We start from the raw sequence: 19,041 nt of genomic DNA on the forward strand, positions 1-19,041 counted from the left end.
ATTAAATTATTAAGATAAATATCCATCATGCATATGCCATATGGGGTCTTCCCTACAACCGTTACAAACCTGTTTGTATGTATTTATACCTAGGTTGATATGGAGGTGACCCTCCCAGGTGAGGGTAAGGACCAAACTTTCAAAGTGTCTGTGCAATGGGTGTCAGTTGTGAGCCTTCAGCTGCTTTTAGAAGCTTTAGCTGGACACCTGAATGAAGTCCCCGATGACTCAGTACAAGCGCTTGATGTGATTACAAGGCATCTCCCTTCTATGAGGTCAGTACCCTACTTTGGATCCCTTCCCACAAATGTCAGGCTTGTTGACAGATTGTTCTTAGCCATGCAAAGATTCCAACTCAAGTCACCATTCAAACTTGATTTCAGTGCACAAACTGACATCAAAATGTTTTGCATGAAATATTCAAACCTTTGTCTCTTCAGGTACACTCCAGTAGGGCGGTCTTTTTTCTCACCCCCTGAAGGTTATTACCACCCTCTGGGAGGGGGCAGAGAGGTCTGGTTTGGCTTTCACCAGTCTGTGCGCCCTGCCATGTGGAATATGATGCTCAATATTGATGGTGGGTTGGAACTCCATCTGCTAACTCTGGTTTTTGTTCTTTTAGTTTGGGTCCTTCACTTTGTCTTGATGCTAACATCCTTTCTCTATTTGTTAGTATCTGCAACTGCTTTCTACCGGGCTCAGCCTATCATTGAGTTCATGTGTGAGGTTTTAGACATTCAGAACATCAATGAACAGACAAAGCCTCTAACAGACTCCCAGCGTGTCAAGTTTACCAAAGAAATTAGGGGTAGGTATCCATGCTAATGTCATCATGGCGTGCGTGTAACAGAGTTCAGGTCATCTGGGCTTGAGCCACATAGACCCAAGTTCCCTTCCTAGGCTAGATAATCCTAGGATTATCTAGGGACTTTGGATACGTTTCTTAGCTATAGAGTCATAGAGTCAGTGTACACTTAGACTTCAAAATACACTCCAGAACATATTGATACTTACATAGACTTATTGAGTGAACTAATAAGGTCAGTTATGTAGCCAGGCATGGTATTAGATGCCTGTAATCTCAGCAGTCAGGAGACTTTGGCAGGAGGATCACAAGATCTAGGATAATGTAAGCTATGTAGAGAGACCCTATCTCCAAAAATAAATAAATAAATAAATAAATAAATAAATAAATAAATAATTGGTTGAACATCTTAGATCATCTGGGATCTAATTTATCTTACTTAGCTGAGATTTTTGCTTTTATATGATTAAATTGTCACCATATTCTTGCAACTCTTATTCTGTATTAAATTATTGACTTTTTGCTTATGTGGAGAAATTGCTATTATCTGCATGAGAATTCTTTCTAGAGTAATGTACTTATTGACTTTTTTTTTTTTTTAAACAAAGTCTCACTTCATCGCTGTGGCTGTCCTAGAACTCACTCTGTAGAACAGGCTAGCCTCTAACTTATAGAGATCCACCTTTCTCTGCCTCCTGAGTGCTGGGATTAAAGATGTATCCCACCATGCACTGCCACTCCTTGACTTTTTAAAGACATTTGAATCTAGTTTTGTAACTATGATTTTAATTAAAACTGATATTTTAGGCTCTCTCTCTCTCTCTCTCTCTCTCTCTCTCTCTCTCTCTCAACTCTTCAGGTCTTAAGGTTGAGGTGACTCACTGTGGACAGATGAAACGAAAATATCGAGTTTGTAATGTGACAAGACGGCCAGCCAGTCATCAAACGTATGTAGATTACATGTAAAATAATATGGAAACCATGCGTGAAGGTTTAGTCCTGAAATCTCAGTACTTGAGAGACTGAGGCCGGAGGATTGCTTTGAATTTGAGTCCAGCCTGAGCTATCCCAAGAGACCCTGTCTCAAAAAAAAAAAAAAAAAAAAAAAAAAAAAAAAAAGAAAGAAAAGAAAAATCACAAAATGAAAGAAAAAGACAACAAAAGGAAACCCAAATTAGCAGTAAAATTTGATATCAGTTTGATGACAGAAGAAGCTATTGAACTTCATTGGAGAAAATGGTACACAGTAGTGTGTTTTTCAGGATAACAAGAATCTCACCTACCATCAAAGCTTTAAAAAAATATTTTAGGAATTTGTGATTCAGTTTACCTTTTGAACCAAGTATACTAAACATAGATCAACTTCTATTTGATGATGTAATCATCAGGGCCTGGAGAGATGACCAATCCATATAGTACCTACTGTATAGCATGAACAACTGAATTTGGATCCCCATTAACCACATAAAAGCTAGGTATGGTGGTGAACATCCGTCATTCTAGTGCTAGCAGGGCAGAAATGGGAAGCTCCCGAGCTTGCTGATCAGCCAGCCCAGTCACTGGCTTCATTTAGGTTCAGTGAGATTCTGTCTCACAAAGTAAGTTGGGGAGTGATAGAAGATGCTGCATGTTGACCCCTGGCTTCCATATGCACACACAAAAATGCACACATATGCTACATACAAACACAACTAAGACTTTTAAAAAGGAGTACAATAATTGTAATCAATTACTATACTGTTATACTTCTCAGTACAGGATGACTCTACTAAGGCCTATCTATCATACAGGCCGTCATGTGAAGACAAGGACTGCTGTGCATATTTGTGTAGTTGTCTCTCCCTTCCTTTACAGCACGATGCTACTCTCAGTTATTAGTGTCTGTCTCTGTCTCTAGCAGTGTGTTCTTTTCCTCGTACTCAATCTTGTTTTTCTGATCACACAACTTGTGGTCCATCGAGAACTGTGCCTAAGTGAGCATATGTATGGAAGTGTCTGTACACTTACTACATATGGTAGATTCATTCCTGTCATCAGGATCACTGACCTTTTGTCTGACACAAAAAGAAGATGGGCTCTTGGCTCTCCTAAATAAATAGTGTTAAATATATATATAAATCTTACATTATTTTGGTTATGCAGGAATTCTTTTCTTGTTGTTACAACTTTGTGTCCATGATATTCTCTGTTTCTCCTTCTCCCCCCATCATACACACATACACACACACACACACACACCAATCTTGGTAGCAAGCACCTTCACCTAATGAGCTATCTTGCTGCCTTCCCAAACCACTTTTTGAGAGTCCTATATAGTCCAGGCTGGCCTAAAACTTGCTATGTAAATGAGGATAGCATTGAACTCCTGATTCTTCTGCCTACATCTCCTAAGGGCTGGAACTACAGGCAAGTACCACTGTATTTATTTAAGTAGCTCATGGAGGGCTGTGGACCAAATACAGGGCTCTGTGTGTGTTAAGCTTTCTAGCCACTGAGCCACGTCCTCAGCCCGTGGCCTTTGTTTCTTAAGTGACTAACCAACATAGAAATGTTAGTAGGTTTTATTTACTTGTTAAAGAAGTAAAACTTTTAAATAGACATTCTTTCCTCTAGCTTCCCTTTGCAGCTAGAAAATGGTCGAGCTATGGAATGTACAGTAGCTCAGTACTTTAAGCAGAAGTATAGTCTGCATCTGAAATACTCCCATCTTCCTTGCCTTCAAGTGGGACAAGAGCAAAAGCATACCTACCTGCCACTTGAGGTAATCCAAATGACATTTCTTTTGCTAATCTCTTGAATTAATTTTTCTTTTAAAAAAGAAACATTTCAGACTGGGTGGGTCTGGTTGCATGCTTTTAATTAATCCCAGCATTCAGGAGGCAGAAGCAGTTGGATCTCTACAAGTTCGAGGCCAACCTTGGCTATAAAGTGAGTTCCAGAATAGCTAGGGCTACACAGAGAAAACCTTTCTTAAAACAAACAAACAAAGTGTTATAAACTTGTGGCAGAGTTTAGTCTTTTTGAAGTAGCTTGTGCATATAAATTTATTATATAACTATTAGTTCCTGGAACTAGACAAAGACATTATGTATAGAAGCCCATTTCTACAAAACCTAACTTCTCTTTGTCTCTTTGCAGGTCTGTAATATAGTGGCAGGGCAGAGATGCATAAAGAAGCTCACAGACAATCAGACATCCACCATGATCAAAGCCACAGCAAGATCTGCTCCTGACAGACAGGAGGAAATCAGCAGACTGGTCAGTAGGCGTGTGTGGTCTTCAAGATTAGCCAACTGTGAGCTGGAAACAAACAAACAAACAAAAAGAATAAACAGCTCCGGAGGGGACACAGTTCCTGTTTGCTCTTACATATGCAGGCTTTCCCATTCCTTAGGTGAAGAGCAACAGCATGGTGGGTGGACCTGACCCATACCTGAAGGAATTTGGGATTGTTGTACACAATGAGATGACAGAGCTCACAGGCAGGGTGCTTCCAGCTCCATTGTTGCAGTATGGAGGCCGGGTAAGCTGCTGCCTCACCAATCAAAAACAGACGCACCTTTGAGTTTACCTGTGGTTGTACTCACGGTTGCTTCTGACTTCTGACTGTACCAAATGAAGTTTTGTTTGTTCCCCCTTCAACATACAAATGGTCTTAGATTGTAATATCTTTTCTCTTTTCTTTTGTTTCTTTTTTGTTTTTTGTTTTTAAAGAATAAAACAGTAGCCACACCCAACCAGGGTGTCTGGGACATGCGAGGAAAGCAGTTTTATGCTGGCATTGAAATTAAAGTATGGGCAGTGGCTTGTTTTGCGCCTCAGAAACAATGTAGGGAAGATTTGCTAAAGTGAGTATCCTGTTTTCAGCTCAGTAATACCCCTTCTAGATATGAAGTATCTTTCTCTGTCTGTGCTGGGTACACTGGCACTGACCCCCTGATTTCTACAGTGATGCCTTCTGGCTCTACAGAAAAGACCCTGCGCTATATTGTAAACTGAAAATTCTTTGAGAGTCTGGCTTGGCTTCTGCATATTTCAAGTAGAAACTCGTGAAGCAGTTCACCAGAAGCTGTGAAGTAGACAGAGTAGGAGCAGTGCTGTTTGGGAAACTCCAGTTCTTATGAGAACCTTTCTGTGGCCACTTCACCTTTTCCAGGAAAAGTGAAAGCTAGTGTACTTTTGACAGTTATAACTCACTAGGTGAGCTTGTTTTGCTGCAGGAAAACTGCCTCCGAGTTGTGTCACCTCTTACGGACACATCTTCTGTGAAAGGAAGTCCATGAGAAGGGTAAAGAAAACCAAGAAACAGAACTGGGATGAAAAAAGGAACCCTAAAAGACATTGGCAAATATACAAAATCAATTACTTTGATACTTGGTCTGGTGGTTCACACTTTTAATTCCAGCACTAGGGAGGCAGAGGCAGATGGGACTCTGCAAGTTTAAGGCCAACCTAGTCTACATAGTGAATTTCAGGCCAGCTAAGGCTAAATCGTGAGAACCTGACTTATGCATAGATTTATGTAATTTCTTAATTCTAAAATTTAAACTTCAAAATGAAAAAAGTAATGTCGGTTTCTTGAACCAAATCTGTTACAAGTTTGTTTCTAATTCTAAACATCCAGACTTGAATATGAAAGAATGTTTACATGTTCTGAGTTAAACACAAGCTCACCTACTCTGCCTCACCAACCTTATCAAAATATGTATCACCTGAACCTGGGACCCTCCTTTTTTTTAAGCTCTAAATTATAGATTTAATTATTTCTTTAAAAAAATATTTTAAGCTGGGCAGTGGTGGCACATGCCTTTAATGCCAGCACTTGGGAAGCAGAGGCAGGTGGATTTCTGAGTTCAAGGCCAGCCTGGTCTACAGAGTGAGTTTCAGAACAGCCAGGGCTATACAGAGAAACCCTGTGTGGAATAAATAAATAAATAAATAAATAAATAAATAAATAAATAAAATGCAATTCTAGTCCCTAAAGCTCAGCTGAACCATAATTTTTTTTAGAAATTAAAAATGGGGTTTGAAGGTATAACCCAGTGGTAGTTATACTTGCTTAGCATACTTAAGGCTCTGGGTTTAATTTCCAGTACCACAAAAAAATAGTAATAAAAATTCAGACTGATTATCTGTTAGCTTACTAATACCGACTGTTCTGTTTTAATTGCAGTGGTACAACTGCCAATCTATTCTTGGCAACTTCATAAAGACTTAAGTTTGTTTCCATGTGAAAATGAAAGCGCTGTGTACCACTGGTTTTCTCTTAACAGGAGTTTCACTGACCAACTTCGTAAAATCTCCAAGGATGCAGGAATGCCCATCCAGGGTCAGCCATGTTTCTGCAAGTATGCTCAAGGTGCAGACAGTGTGGAGCCCATGTTTAAACATCTGAAAATGACATATGTGGGCCTACAGCTAATAGTGGTGATTTTGCCTGGGAAGACACCAGTATATGGTATGAACACTTGTGTTTTTTGGAGACAGGGTTTCTCTGTGTAGCCCTGGCTGTCTTGGAATTCACCCTGTAGACCAGGCTGATCTTGAACTCACAGAGATCCACATGCCTCTGCCTCCTAAGTGCTGGGATTAAAAGCATGTGCCTTTAGTATAAGAGTATAAACACTAATGCTGAATGAGATGATTTCAAGTTCTTGGTTTGACAGGATAAGCTAGGTGATTCCACAGCCCTAGCTGTACATTGTCAGTGGTCTAAGCCACAGAGACTCAGGTGTGTGTAGAGGTGTATAGCTCAGTGGTGGGGTACTTTGTTTAGCAAGCTCCCTGTCCTACATTTGATCTGCAGCATTGGGAAATGGTGGGGTTGGGGCATGATGAGACTCTCTTCTTTTTCTTCTTTTCTTCCCCCACTCCTGCCCCTTTTTTGTTGAGACAAGATCTTATGTAGGCTCATTATGTGATAGAAATGGCCTTGGATATTGAATCGTCTTATCTTCACCTCCCAAGTGCTGGGATTCTAGGGATATAACTGTACACCTGACTTCTGCAGTACCGGGGATTGAACCCAGGGCTTCATTCATGGTAGGGAAGCACTCTATCAACTGAGTCGCATCCATTTCTTGTTCTTCTTTTGTGTCTATTCTCAATAGTCAGTGGCCTCTGCTCCATATAGCAACACCCTTCTCACTCTAAGATCCAACTTAGTAGAACAAGCACTACATAGAAGGTTGGTGTCCATCATGATTTTCTCTTGACATCTGGATATAACAAGCCTTACCCAACCTGGTGGGAGGAGATGACGAAATGATAGGGGCTGGAACTATCGTGTAGGCCATCCGTGGTCCAGGGAGCTGGAAGATGCAGAATATTCTAGTGAGAAGCACTTAGGAGTATCAGAATGGGGAAGTAGACTGGAGCTGGGGCTGAGGGCGCTGCTGCCTCTAGAAGAAGATCTGCTGTGAGATGAGTGACACAGGCTCTTCTCTTGGTGACCATCTGAGGCCAACTGTAAGAGCTCACACCAGTCCTTGAGCTTCATCATACCTCCAGTCCTCTCTGTCTGCTTCTTATCTTCTCTATCTCCTGTCACCTTCTATTTATCTATCTCTAATGTTTAAGGGGGAAAAGTGAAATTGAGGGGGCAGTTTGTGCTCTGAGGAGGGCGGAGCTAGGAGATTAATTCTTTCACCAGACCAGTTCTGAGGGATAAGAAACCTCAGGGACCTAGCAAGTTGAGACAGGCTGCACCAGAAGGATAAAGGAAGTGGGCTGGCTTTCAGAGCTGCAGCCTAGGAAACAAGGAGAGGCTGCTCTGAGGGTTTAGCAGAAAAAAGTGCTGGCAGCTGACACTCACGCAGCCCTGCGCTCAGGCTGTAAATGTTAATGTTCAGAACTTTTACCTTCACTCATAGCAATAGGGACTACACATCTTAAAGGAGCTAATTTATTGACTTACTTTTATAGCGGAGGTGAAACGCGTTGGAGACACCCTTCTAGGTATGGCCACACAGTGTGTACAGGTCAAAAATGTTGTGAAGACCTCGCCCCAAACCCTTTCCAACCTTTGCCTGAAGATAAATGCAAAGCTTGGAGGAATTAACAATGTACTTGTGCCTCATCAAAGGTAAGATTATGACTTCTTTTTCCTACTTTTATTTAAAATATAAATTATGTGATTTATGATAAAGAACACACTTTCCAGCCAGATATGATGGTATATAAGGAGAAAATAAGGCAGGAAGATCATAGGACAGTGAATTTTATGCCAGTCTAGGCTACATATAAAGGTCTTGTCTTAAAAAACAAAACAAAATTAAAATAAAAACAAAAACCCCCAAGGGTTTATTTGCCAGGTGTGATAGTATGTATTTTAATCCCAGCACTCAAGAGTCTGAGGCTAGCCAATGAGTTCCAGTCCAGCCTTATCTACATAGTGAGCTCCAGGCTAGCCAAAGCTACACAGTGAGACCCCGTCTCAAAAACAAAACAAAATAAAAACCAAGGTCTGAGATGTAGCTGAGTGGTAGAACACTGGCCGAGTGTGTGTAAGGCTCTGGGTTCCACTCCCACCAGTGCAAAGCAAACAAACAAAACATCTCAAACATGAATCTCAATGGCTATTTCTTATGTAATGTATGTAAACACATGTACCCACCACCAGTAAGACTTAGCATTTCCAGACTGGATCAAGCTCTCTCTTGTCACTCACTCCAAAGCTGACTCCCAGGACCAGGGCTGTAGCTTACTGGTCTAGTGCTTACTTATTATGTGAAACCCTGAGTTTCCTACAAACAGGTAATCCTGGAAGAAACTGTCCTTCTGAACTGTCATATAGATTTATTTACCTGTCGCCTTCCTGTAAGTGGAGTCACTGGGGCAGTGTGCTCTGTTTTGTTTGTCTTCCTTTTCCTTTTCTTCTCTTTTTCCTTTTTTTCAAAACAGGGTGTCACAATGTAGCTTTAGCTGTCCTGAAACTCACCCTGTAGATCAGGTTGTCCTTAAACTCACAGAGATCTGCCTGCCTCTGTCTCCAGAGTGCTGGGACTAAGGGAGTGCACCATTCTGTCCGGCTTATCTTCCTTTTCTTAACATTATATGTGTGCAGTTCACTTAATGTTGTTGAATTTAATTAATTTTTATTGTTATGGATTATTTTATTATGTGGGTAAAAATCACATAATTTTGTCTGTTCTTTGACCAATATTATATATTCATTGTGCTATTCTACAGTATTGATAGATGTAAGCATCGTTTCTCTTGTATGGGACTCCAGGTGTGGAATCGCTGGTTTATAGAGAATTACAGAGAATACGATTAAGCCTTAACAGATGCAGTTAGGCATTTTTCCAACCTGTCTATTCCAATTTACATTTCCACTGAAAGTTCTAGTCATTCCATACCATTATCAAGACTTGGCAGTATTAGTGTTTTTAATTTTAGTCATTTTTATTAAAAGAAATAGTATCTTATCATTATTTTAATTTGCTTTACCCTGGTTGATGATGATAAGCATGTTTAAGGTTAATTTGGGGCATCTTTTGTAAGGAGCCAGTTCAGTTCTTTTATCTGTCTGGTTATTTTTTGTTTGTTCTAGGATAGGATCTCAGAGTTTCATGTAACCTAAAATGGTCTAGAGATAATTAACTGAAGACGACCTTGAACCTCTACCTTCTGATTTATTATTAGTTTGTTTGAGACAGAATTTCCCTGTATTGTCCAGGTTCATCTTAAAGTGGAGGACTTGGTTGGAGAGATGGCTCAGCAGTTAAGATCTCTTCTGTTCTTGCAAAGGATCCAAGTTCAGTTCCAGGCACCCACATCAGGCAGCTCACAACTGTAACTCTAGTTCCAGGGAATCTGACACCTCTGAGGACATCTATACGTGTAGTGCACACAAACTTACACAGGCACATACATGAAATTAAAAAACAAATCTTGCCAGGCTTGGTAGTGCACACTTTTTATCTAAGGAATTGGGAGGCAGAGCCAGGTGAACCTGTATAAATTCAAGGCCAGCCTGGTCTACCTAGTGAGTTCCAGGATAGCCAGGACTACATAGCAAGACTCTGCTTAAGTGATCTTGTTTTACAAGTAGCTGAGATTACAGGTATGTGCTACTATATCTACATCTGAATTGGGGGGTTAGTGTGATAAAGAAACAAATTTTGTAGGGCTGAGGCTGTAGCTTGGTGATAAGCACTTGCCTAGCATTGCACAAGCACATACTTACTGGTCTCCAACACTACAAAGAGGAAAGGAAGGATAAGGGGAGGAAGGGAAGGGAGGTAAGAAGGGCCTGGGCTGATTCTGAACTTCTGGCTAAAGCAATTTTAACCACCTGAGCAGCTGGAACTACAGATGCCACTCTACATGGCTTCTTTGCCCATTTTTATATTGAGTTATGAGATAATTTTATTGACTTGTAGTCACAGTTTTATGTGGTTTCTGGTTATAAGTCTTTGATAGCAGGTATTGCAGCTATGTTATCTGTGCTGTGTTTTGTATCTTACTCTGATAAATTAATTTTTGTTGTTTAATTTGTTATTGTTATTTGCCTTGTTATTGTTGTTTTTTTAATTTTTGGGTTTTTTTTTTTTTTTTTTTTTTTTTTTTTTTTTTTTTTTTTTTTTTTTTTTTTTTTTTTGACACAGGGTCTCATATAAAGCCCTAACTGGTCTGAAATTCATTGCATTGACTTCAGGCTTGCCCTTAAACTTGTAGTAACCCTCCTGCCTCTGCTTCTGTAGTGCTGGAGTGCTTATCACCATGTCCAGCTCTAAATAGTGATTTTTAAGGAACACTTTGTTGTGCTGCTGCTGGGTGTCAGACGCTGCATTGGCCCTCCATCACTCAGCCCAATCCCCTGACCTCAGAGATTCCTAATGAGACTGAGTTCTTTCCACCCCAAGTGAGAGGCTTTTGTTTAAGTTTCAACTTGTCAGATTGGCTCTGAAGTAACCAAACATTAAGGCAGGATGGTACTGTGGTCAACAGAGTACTGGTGAGGATTGAGAGACTTGGGGATTGCTGTCCATGGGAATTTTAAAAAACATCTGGTCCTCAGTTCTTTCTCTATGAAGATAATAGCATCTGCCTTTCAACTCCAAAGTACCGTTTTTATATGAGCTCCTAGATGTGAAACGTTACACTAAGGACTGTAGTCTTAGCCTTGGCCACTGCTATATTGGGCAGAAGGTGAAGCTGAAATCTTCCATACAGTTCTCATTTTTGTTCTTAGATAAAAGAACTGGGACACTGAATGAATTTGTATTTTCAACAAATATTTATCAAATGCCAGGTATGAGTAAAGCAACATTCTAGTAATGACCAAGATATAACAAAATTCCTACTTATTTTTAAAGATTTATTTACTTATTTTATTTGAGTGCTCTACCTGTATATGTACCCACATGCCAGAAGAGGGCATCAGATCCCATTACAGATGGTTGTGAGCCACCATGTGGGTGCTGGGAATTGAACTCAGGACCTCTGGGAGATGCTCTTAACCACTGAGCCATCTCTCCAGCCCCCAAATTCCTACTCTTGTCAAGATTGTATTTATGTAGGTGTGTATGCAAATAAAAATAAATAAAATACATGGTTTTAGTGATAAATATTATGTATAAAATTTGAGACTATATATTGTAAATAAATATAAGTCTGTATAAAGCAGAAAAGAATGGATTTGATTCTCTTCTCTAAATTTCACAACTTAAAGTTGGTTTTTGGAAGGTTTGTGTTCTTTCCTAATGGGCACAGGGTCCTCGATTTCTAAGATTATACCTGCAGTTATCTCTGGTGATATATTTTTCATTGAGTGACACTGTCTTCTTGAATTTGGACAGGCCCTCAGTATTCCAGCAGCCTGTCATCTTCCTGGGAGCAGATGTCACTCATCCGCCTGCTGGGGATGGGAAGAAGCCTTCTATTGCAGCCGTGGTGGGCAGCATGGATGGCCATCCCAGCCGGTACTGTGCCATGGTCCGGGTGCAGATATCTCGACAGGAGATTGCCCAGGAGCTCCTCTACAGTCAGGAGGTCGTGCAGGACCTGACGAGCATGGCCCGGGAGCTGCTGATTCAATTCTATAAGTCCACACGCTTCAAGCCCACTCGGATCATCTACTACCGTGGAGGGGTATCCGAGGGACAGATGAAACAGGTGCCATCAGCCCAGTGCCATCCTGCCAGCATTCTGACAGAGCATCCTCCTACCTGCCACTGGAGACCCGAGACCCGAGGGATTCTAGGCAAGTTCCCCGTGAAACAAAATTCCCCTTCTGTCTCCTAGGTAGCTTGGCCGGAGCTAATAGCAATTCGAAAGGCATGTATAAGCTTGGAGGAAGACTATCGGCCAGGAATAACCTACATTGTGGTACAAAAAAGGCATCACACACGACTCTTCTGTGCAGATAAAACAGAGAGGGTAAGGAAATGTGCTGTAAGCTTCCTCATCAGACTGTGTGGCAACTAAGTGTGGTTTTGAGTAGATGTTTACAGTATCCTTTAAAACCCCTGTGTATAGTAATAATCTAATAAATATATTAACCTCAGTTGAATTTAGATGACCAGTTCTGGATAGCACAAGTGTTAAGCATGAATGTTTCTCTTGTGTAACAGAAATGCTGGTTTCTAGAGTTGTGGAGAGAGCATTGGAGAGTTGTAGATGATTAACTTTGGTTTTCATTGTAAAAAGCCACCTGACAAAAGCTTTACTTTGGCTCACAGTTTGAGGGTGCATTCTATCCTGACTGGGAAGTCATGATGTTGGGGGTTCCAGGCAGCTGGTTATATTACATCACAGTCAGTAAGTGCTCAGCTTACTTTCTTTGTTTTAGTCTGTCTAGCACCCCAGCCCATGTGACTGGTGTTAGTCACAGTTAGGGTGGGTCTTCCCAGATCAGTTAACCTAAACTAGAAACTGAGCATGGTGGTGCACACTTTTAATTCCCGGTCTTGGGAGATAGAGGCAGGTGGATCTTTATGAGTTCAGGGATATTCTGATTTATGTAGGGAGTTCCAGGGCAGCCAGAGCTATATAAAAAGACCCTGTCTCAAAAAAAAAAAAAAAACAAAAAAAAACAAAAAAAAAAAAAAAAAAAAAAAACAAAAAAAAAAAAAAAAACCAAAAAATAAAACCCAAAATTTAACCTACTCTAGAAACTCCTCACATTTATGTCCAGAGATTTGTCTCCTAGATAAATGATTCTAGATCCTGTCAAGTTGGCAGTCAGTGTTAGCTACCACAAGTTGTTTTTGTATAGTATTGATGGGTGTTGGTTAGAAACTTGTCAGACATTAGAATATAACAGGTAACTTCAAAGTCCGGTGGTGTGTGTGTGTGTGTGTGTGTGTGTGTGTGTGTGTGTGTGTGTGTGCATGTGTGTGTTGCTGGAGATCGAACCCAGAGTTTCACAGTGTATGTGGTTTTGTTGTTTTTTACTGCTGATGCACAAATGATAGTTCTAGGGTGTAAAGCAGAATCACCTTGGTGATTTTATATCAGTTTAGGGAATTATTGGGGTATCTACTTGGAAGAATTATGACATCATACTCACTATTCACAGGCAAGAGATTTTATTTCTCTAAGCCACAATGAAAATTTATGATAATTTGACCTAAAATTTTTCATTTATATATGTATGTATGTATGTATGTATGTGTATATGTGTGTATGTATGCATGCATGTATGTGTATGTATGTATTTACTTACCTACTTGTGTGTGTGTGCACGCATGTGAATGTGTGTAGGTGTGTGCATCTGTACACGCATGCAAAGACCAAAAGAGGGCATCAGGTGGCCCCCTCTGCTATTCTCTGCTTATTAATTTGAGGCAAGGTCTTCCCTGAACCTGGGGCCTGCATTTTCTTGGCTAGACTGGAAGCCAATGAGCCTCAGTGTTCTTCCTGCCTTGCTCCCACTTCAGACCTAGCGTTACAGGCATTTGCTGGAACACCAGCCCTCAGGATTATGAAGCACGTGTTCTGAACTGCTGAGCCATCGCTCCAGCTCCAGATTTTGGAGTCGTCAGTTTTATGTTACTATGAAAGCAGCCTTCGTTCTGTAGTAGCTGCACTTTAATAATGTAGCTACCATCACACAAGTAAACAGTAGGCAGTCTATGGTGTGTTGTGCTGCTAAGCTATACTGCTCACAAAGCTAGATAGGTTAGGTGAAGTCTTCATTTATAATGACCTTATTGGATATAATCCCTTCATAAACCAAAGAACATTTGTATTCTTACCTATGAAATGTGATCACGAACAGCATCTAGGCCTGGTCACACAGCTATAGTTCCAGTAGTTGGTAGGGTAAAGCAAGAGGATCATGAGTTGCAGGCTAGCCTGAATTATCCTGTCTCCAAAGAAAGGTCAAGTGCAGGAGAGGCAGCACACACAAAGCCCTGAACTCAGATCCTTGGCACATATCTTCAGTGACATGGCACATCCAAGGCTTACTTAGGCCACATGAGGCCCTGTCTAAAAAACGAAACACACAAAAAAAGGAATAGAATCTATTTCAAGAGGTATGGTAAAGATTAAATTAATAAATGAGTGTTAATTTGGGGTATAATTACCAGCACTTGATAAAAAAATTTCTATTTATTTTATTTATGATTTAATATTTATGTTTAAAGAGAGTAAGTTCCCAGTGTACAATATTGGATGGCTGCTTTTTGGACACTTTTTTATGATACTATTTCATCTGTGCAGTCCTGCTTTCCCTCAGGCCTAGGAAGGACCAAATCTGTTCTGCTGCTGGATCATAGAAGCTTGCCGGCTCTTACCATTGTCTTTCAGGACAAACATTGTCTCTTTTCCAGGAACAAGATGTTTGGTTTTGGTTTCTGAGTTGCAGGAGAGTGGAGTTCTTTTCCCCATCGTTCCCAAGTCTGCTAGCCAGTTTACATTAAATCTTTGTCCTCCAACTGCTCTAGCTCTGACTCAGTGAATTCTTAGACTTTGCTAATATAGATCATCTGAATGCTTGCTTGAAATTGAAAATATCCTGCCACCCATCTTGTATTGCCATGGTTTCCTTTCTGTCCCAGTGTAAACTTGCTGTCCATGCATTTTCTGTGGAGTGGAGAGGAAATCCAGGACCTGGATTATTTCACCCCTACTCTCAGTGCTGGGAGTAGAACACAAAGCCTCAAATAGATTAGGAAGCTGTTTATCACTGAGCTATTGACAGACCCTGAATTATCTTTCTATCCTATAGCTCTGTTCTTTATCATCATTCAGGATTGATGTTTCAGTTCTTTAGTTTACTTTATACCCTGACCAATATCTCCAGTTCTCTGGCTTGCCTCCAACTCCAAATACATCTACTTGCTCATTTGCTTTGCTTCGACTCTCTGGCTGAGGGAATTGCTGGCTGAACAAATCATTTATTCAGTCATGAACCATGTTATAAATACATGAGAGCAAATCTTAAACCTTTGTGATTTTTTTCTCATTGTTCTATTCCCCATTACCCCATCTTTTAAAAGTTCTATCCATGTCTAAATGATAACAAAGACCTACCTTCTACAGTATAGTGATGGGCATAGCTACCTTCAGAATCCTACCTCTGCTGTCTGGGACTCGGGGACTTGGAAGGCATGGTTTATCTCAGTTGCCTACCTACCTGTACTTTCTTTTTTTTTTTTTTTTTTTTTTTTTTTTTTGGTTTTTCGAGACAGTGTTTCTCTGTGTAGCCCTGGCTGTCCTGGAACTCACTCTGTAGACCAGGCTGGCCTTGAACTCAGAAATCCACCTGCCTCTGCCTCCCAAGTGCTGGCATTAAAGGCATGCGCCACCACTGCCTGTCCTACCTGTACTTTCAAACGTGGTCGTGTGCTTCCTTATCTCCTCTCTCACACCTCAGGCTCATCTCTCCATCTGTGCCTTCCACTCAGTTCTTTCTGCCTCACTACTTAATAAATATCCTGTGTATGTATGTGTGTGAGTAGGTCAAAGGACAACTTATATCTAGGTTCCTGAGATGGATCGCAGGTCATCAGCCTCTGAGCCAGCTCACAGGCCCTCATCTTCCTTATTCTATGGCCTTCTTCTTGTGCTCCAGATGTTCAGTTCTTCCTCAATTCCTCCAATCAACATTTGGTAACTGTGCTCTCCCTCTCACTGGCTACCTTTCCTTGTTTTCCTTTTATAAATTCCCTTTTAGAAGAACAATTACTTGACATGCTGTCTGTTCCCTCACATCAGACTTCATAATGGGACTTCCAGGAAGTACGAGTTGAAGAGAGAACTAAAAGCATGCCTCTGTGCCTTGTCTTCAACCAGGTCAGATTCCCACAGTGACCTCATGGCCACAGTTAAGACCCACAGCCTTCTCTGGCTTTAGCTGCCTACCTGCCTCTGCACTCAGATTCCCTTTACTTAAAAGAAAATTAGATTTGTTTATTTTATTTTATTTTATTTTATTTTATTTTATTTTATTTTATTTTTTGGTTTTTCGAGACAGGGTTTCTCTGTGTAGCCCTGGCTGTCCTGGAACTCACTCTGTAGACCAGGCTGGCCTCAAACTCAGAAATCTGCCTGCCTCTGCCTCCCAAGTGCTGGGATTAAAGGCGTGCACCACCACCGCCCGGCATAGATTTGTTTATCTTATTGTATGTGTATGAGTGTTTTGCTTCATGTATGTATGCAGAACACATTCATGCCTGATACCTGCAGAAGTCAAAGGGGGCTTGGAGGGCAGATCCCTGGGGCCTAGAATTACAGATGTTTGTGAGGAGTATGGTTGCTGGGAATCAAACCCAGATCCATTGAAAGACCAATGCTCTTAACCACTGACCCACCTCTCTAGCCCCTCCCTGACTTCTTCCTGTTCTCAATTTGACCTCATCCACTTTTCTAGGCTCACTTGCTCATCAACACCAAATCCATATTCCTACCTTATACTGCTCTGCCCAACTCCTGATTTGTACTTTGAATTATCTACCAGATATTTTCCCTTAGATTCTCTGTGAGCATTGTATCAGTCTGTACAGACCATGCTGTGTAGTGGTGATAACAACAGCCCATCTTTGTGTCTTACAACGATTCATTTCTTGCTCATAGTACACATTCACTGTGGCCCTGCTGCAGCTGTGACTCTGTGTCCTCCCTTTGGGACCTGGGCTGACAGAGTCTATCTGAACCTTACCAGTCAGTGTAGCAGACGGGAAAAAGAAAAGACAAGCTGAGTGCTGGCTCTTAAGGCTTCTGCCCAGAAGTAACACAATTTGGGCTACATTTTATTATCAAAGCAATTTACATGGCCACTCCTGTGGTAGCTGGGTGGAACTTTATAATCTTCCCCAGGGAGGGGCACAGAAATATTTGGCATCAGTGATATAGTCTACCATAGGCATGTCAAGCAGAACACGTCCAGGCCTCCCACTTATTGCTTAATCCCCACCCAGAACCCCTCCTTCTTCTCTGTAGATTCTGTTGCTTGGCATCACTGTGTTTTACATTAGCCAAACTACAAACTTCAAAGTCATTTTTAAATTCTTCTCCTGCCTTATTGTCTTGCCATGTCCAGTTTGCCAAAGAATCTCCTGTGTTCTGCCCCCAAATCTCTCTCGCCTCAAGTGTCTCCACTGCCCTCGGCGGGAGACTCATGGCAGCTTCTGTTGCCATTGCCCCTTCATCCTGCTATCAGGGGTTGGGCTGTAAAACACACCTGGCTGCTCAGAAGTCTCCAAGTGTTCTCCATTGCTTATGAGACACCTAGCTTTGCTCCTGCATGTTTTCCCCAGGGAGTCAAAACAACACACTCATTTCTTCTTTCACTGTGTCCTCATTGTGTCTCCCATTCCCACTGCATTCCTTTGTCTGGAATGAGCACATCCATCCCAGTCCTTTTGTTGTTTATTTAAGGTATACTACAAGTGCCTTTTTAGATAATAGTTGGACTTTATGGTTCAGACTAATGCATATAGTTCTGCTTACACTAAATCTTTTTTAATGATGTTGGTCATTGAATCTAGGGTCTGACACATATAACGAATGTGCTGTCACTCAGCCATATCCCCATACTTCGTTTACCTTTTATTTTGAAATAGGCTCTCACTAATTTACCTGGGTTGATCTTGAAGTCACTCTGTAGCGTGAGCAATCCTTAACTTTGACATCCTCTCACTTCCATTTCCTGACTGGCCAGGCTCACAGGTTGGTGTCACCTTTGTGCTCAATCTTTTTTTTTGACCTTAACTTTTGGCAGCAATGATAGGAATTTCTTGATTACAGTTTTGTTCCTTGCAAGGTGCCACACGAATATGAATAGAAACGTGCAGCTTTTGAGTTTGGCTTTTCTTATAGTATATTGAAGTGTCACCCTTTGCTGAGTTCAGACATGAACATAGACAAGCTACAATTTATCCATGTGTCCCTGGGTTCAGGGTGCATCTAGTGTTTGCAGATGTTATCCCATTTTATTTATTCATTTATTAGAGACAGCATTTTGTTATGTACCCAAGATGGCCTCAAACTTGCAAACTTCTTGCCTTAGCCTCCTGAGTGCTGAGAGTTCTGGTGTGTGCTACCATACCAGGCTTCCCCTTCCTTTGCAACGCCTCCTTAAGCTACAAGACATAGTGTGATTACTCCCTCCCTACCAGCAGTTCTAGTGCTTTTACCTGGATCACTTTGCATCAAAGTGCTTGTGTCGTGGAAGTTCATTCATTCATCCATTCTACCCTTGGATGACTGAACATTTGCAAAGTCTAGCTTGGCTGCTCAACCAATACTTGTTGAGTTCAGTGTGTCTGGTTTCCATCCCCCTTCTTCCCCCCTTCCCCCCAGGCATCATAACAGACATAGCTTTAGGTTTTCATCTGTAGCACCCTAGAGTTTGTTTTTGTTGTTGTTTTGTCTTTGGATTTTTTGTTTTGTTTCTGTTTTGTTTTTCAAGACAGGGCTTCACGGTGTATCCCTTGCTATCCTGGAACTCACTCTGTAGACCAGGCTATCCTCAAACTCAAAGATCTACCTGCCTCTTCCTCCTAAGTGCTGGGATTGAAGCTGTGCACCACCATCACTAGACACTCCTAGAGACTGTTTAAAAAGAGGGTCTGTGGTTAATCAAGTTTGGAAACATCATCTGTTCTATTGTCTTCTTAAATATCATACCCGATTAAACAGTGGTTTTGAGAAATTACACATTAGAAAAGCCTGTGTGTATGTGTGTGTTGCTAGACTCTGAAGCCATAGCCTCACATGTGGCAGGCATTTGCTATCCTCTGAGCTATATTTCCTCCCTCTAAAAAAGCCTTATAACTGTG

General features: G+C 41.1%; 1 protein-coding gene across 2 annotated transcripts in view; it reads left to right on the top strand.

Annotated features, from left to right (window-relative positions):
* The window catches only part of Ago4 (argonaute RISC component 4), a 42,890-nt gene that overhangs the window by 15,406 nt on the left and 8,443 nt on the right, over positions 1-19,041 (top strand). Inside the window, exons 4-15 of one of the 2 annotated variants that reach the window (XM_034502999.2) lie at positions 94-275; positions 441-577; positions 674-808; positions 1,665-1,752; positions 3,419-3,566; positions 3,944-4,063; positions 4,200-4,328; positions 4,520-4,653; positions 6,079-6,263; positions 7,730-7,889; positions 11,611-11,926; positions 12,056-12,190. In XM_034502999.2, coding sequence (XP_034358890.1) covers positions 94-275; positions 441-577; positions 674-808; positions 1,665-1,752; positions 3,419-3,566; positions 3,944-4,063; positions 4,200-4,328; positions 4,520-4,653; positions 6,079-6,263; positions 7,730-7,889; positions 11,611-11,926; positions 12,056-12,190 — 1,869 coding nt within the window. Of the gene's footprint in view, positions 1-93; positions 276-440; positions 578-673; positions 809-1,664; positions 1,753-3,418; positions 3,567-3,943; positions 4,064-4,199; positions 4,329-4,519; positions 4,654-6,078; positions 6,264-7,729; positions 7,890-11,610; positions 12,015-12,055; positions 12,191-19,041 lie in introns of both variants that reach the window. The other variant, XR_013110450.1, reaches the window with a different exon arrangement.

The sequence above is a fragment of the Arvicanthis niloticus genome, chromosome 5, assembly GCF_011762505.2.
Source record: "Arvicanthis niloticus isolate mArvNil1 chromosome 5, mArvNil1.pat.X, whole genome shotgun sequence".
Classification (NCBI taxonomy): Eukaryota; Metazoa; Chordata; class Mammalia; order Rodentia; family Muridae; genus Arvicanthis; species Arvicanthis niloticus.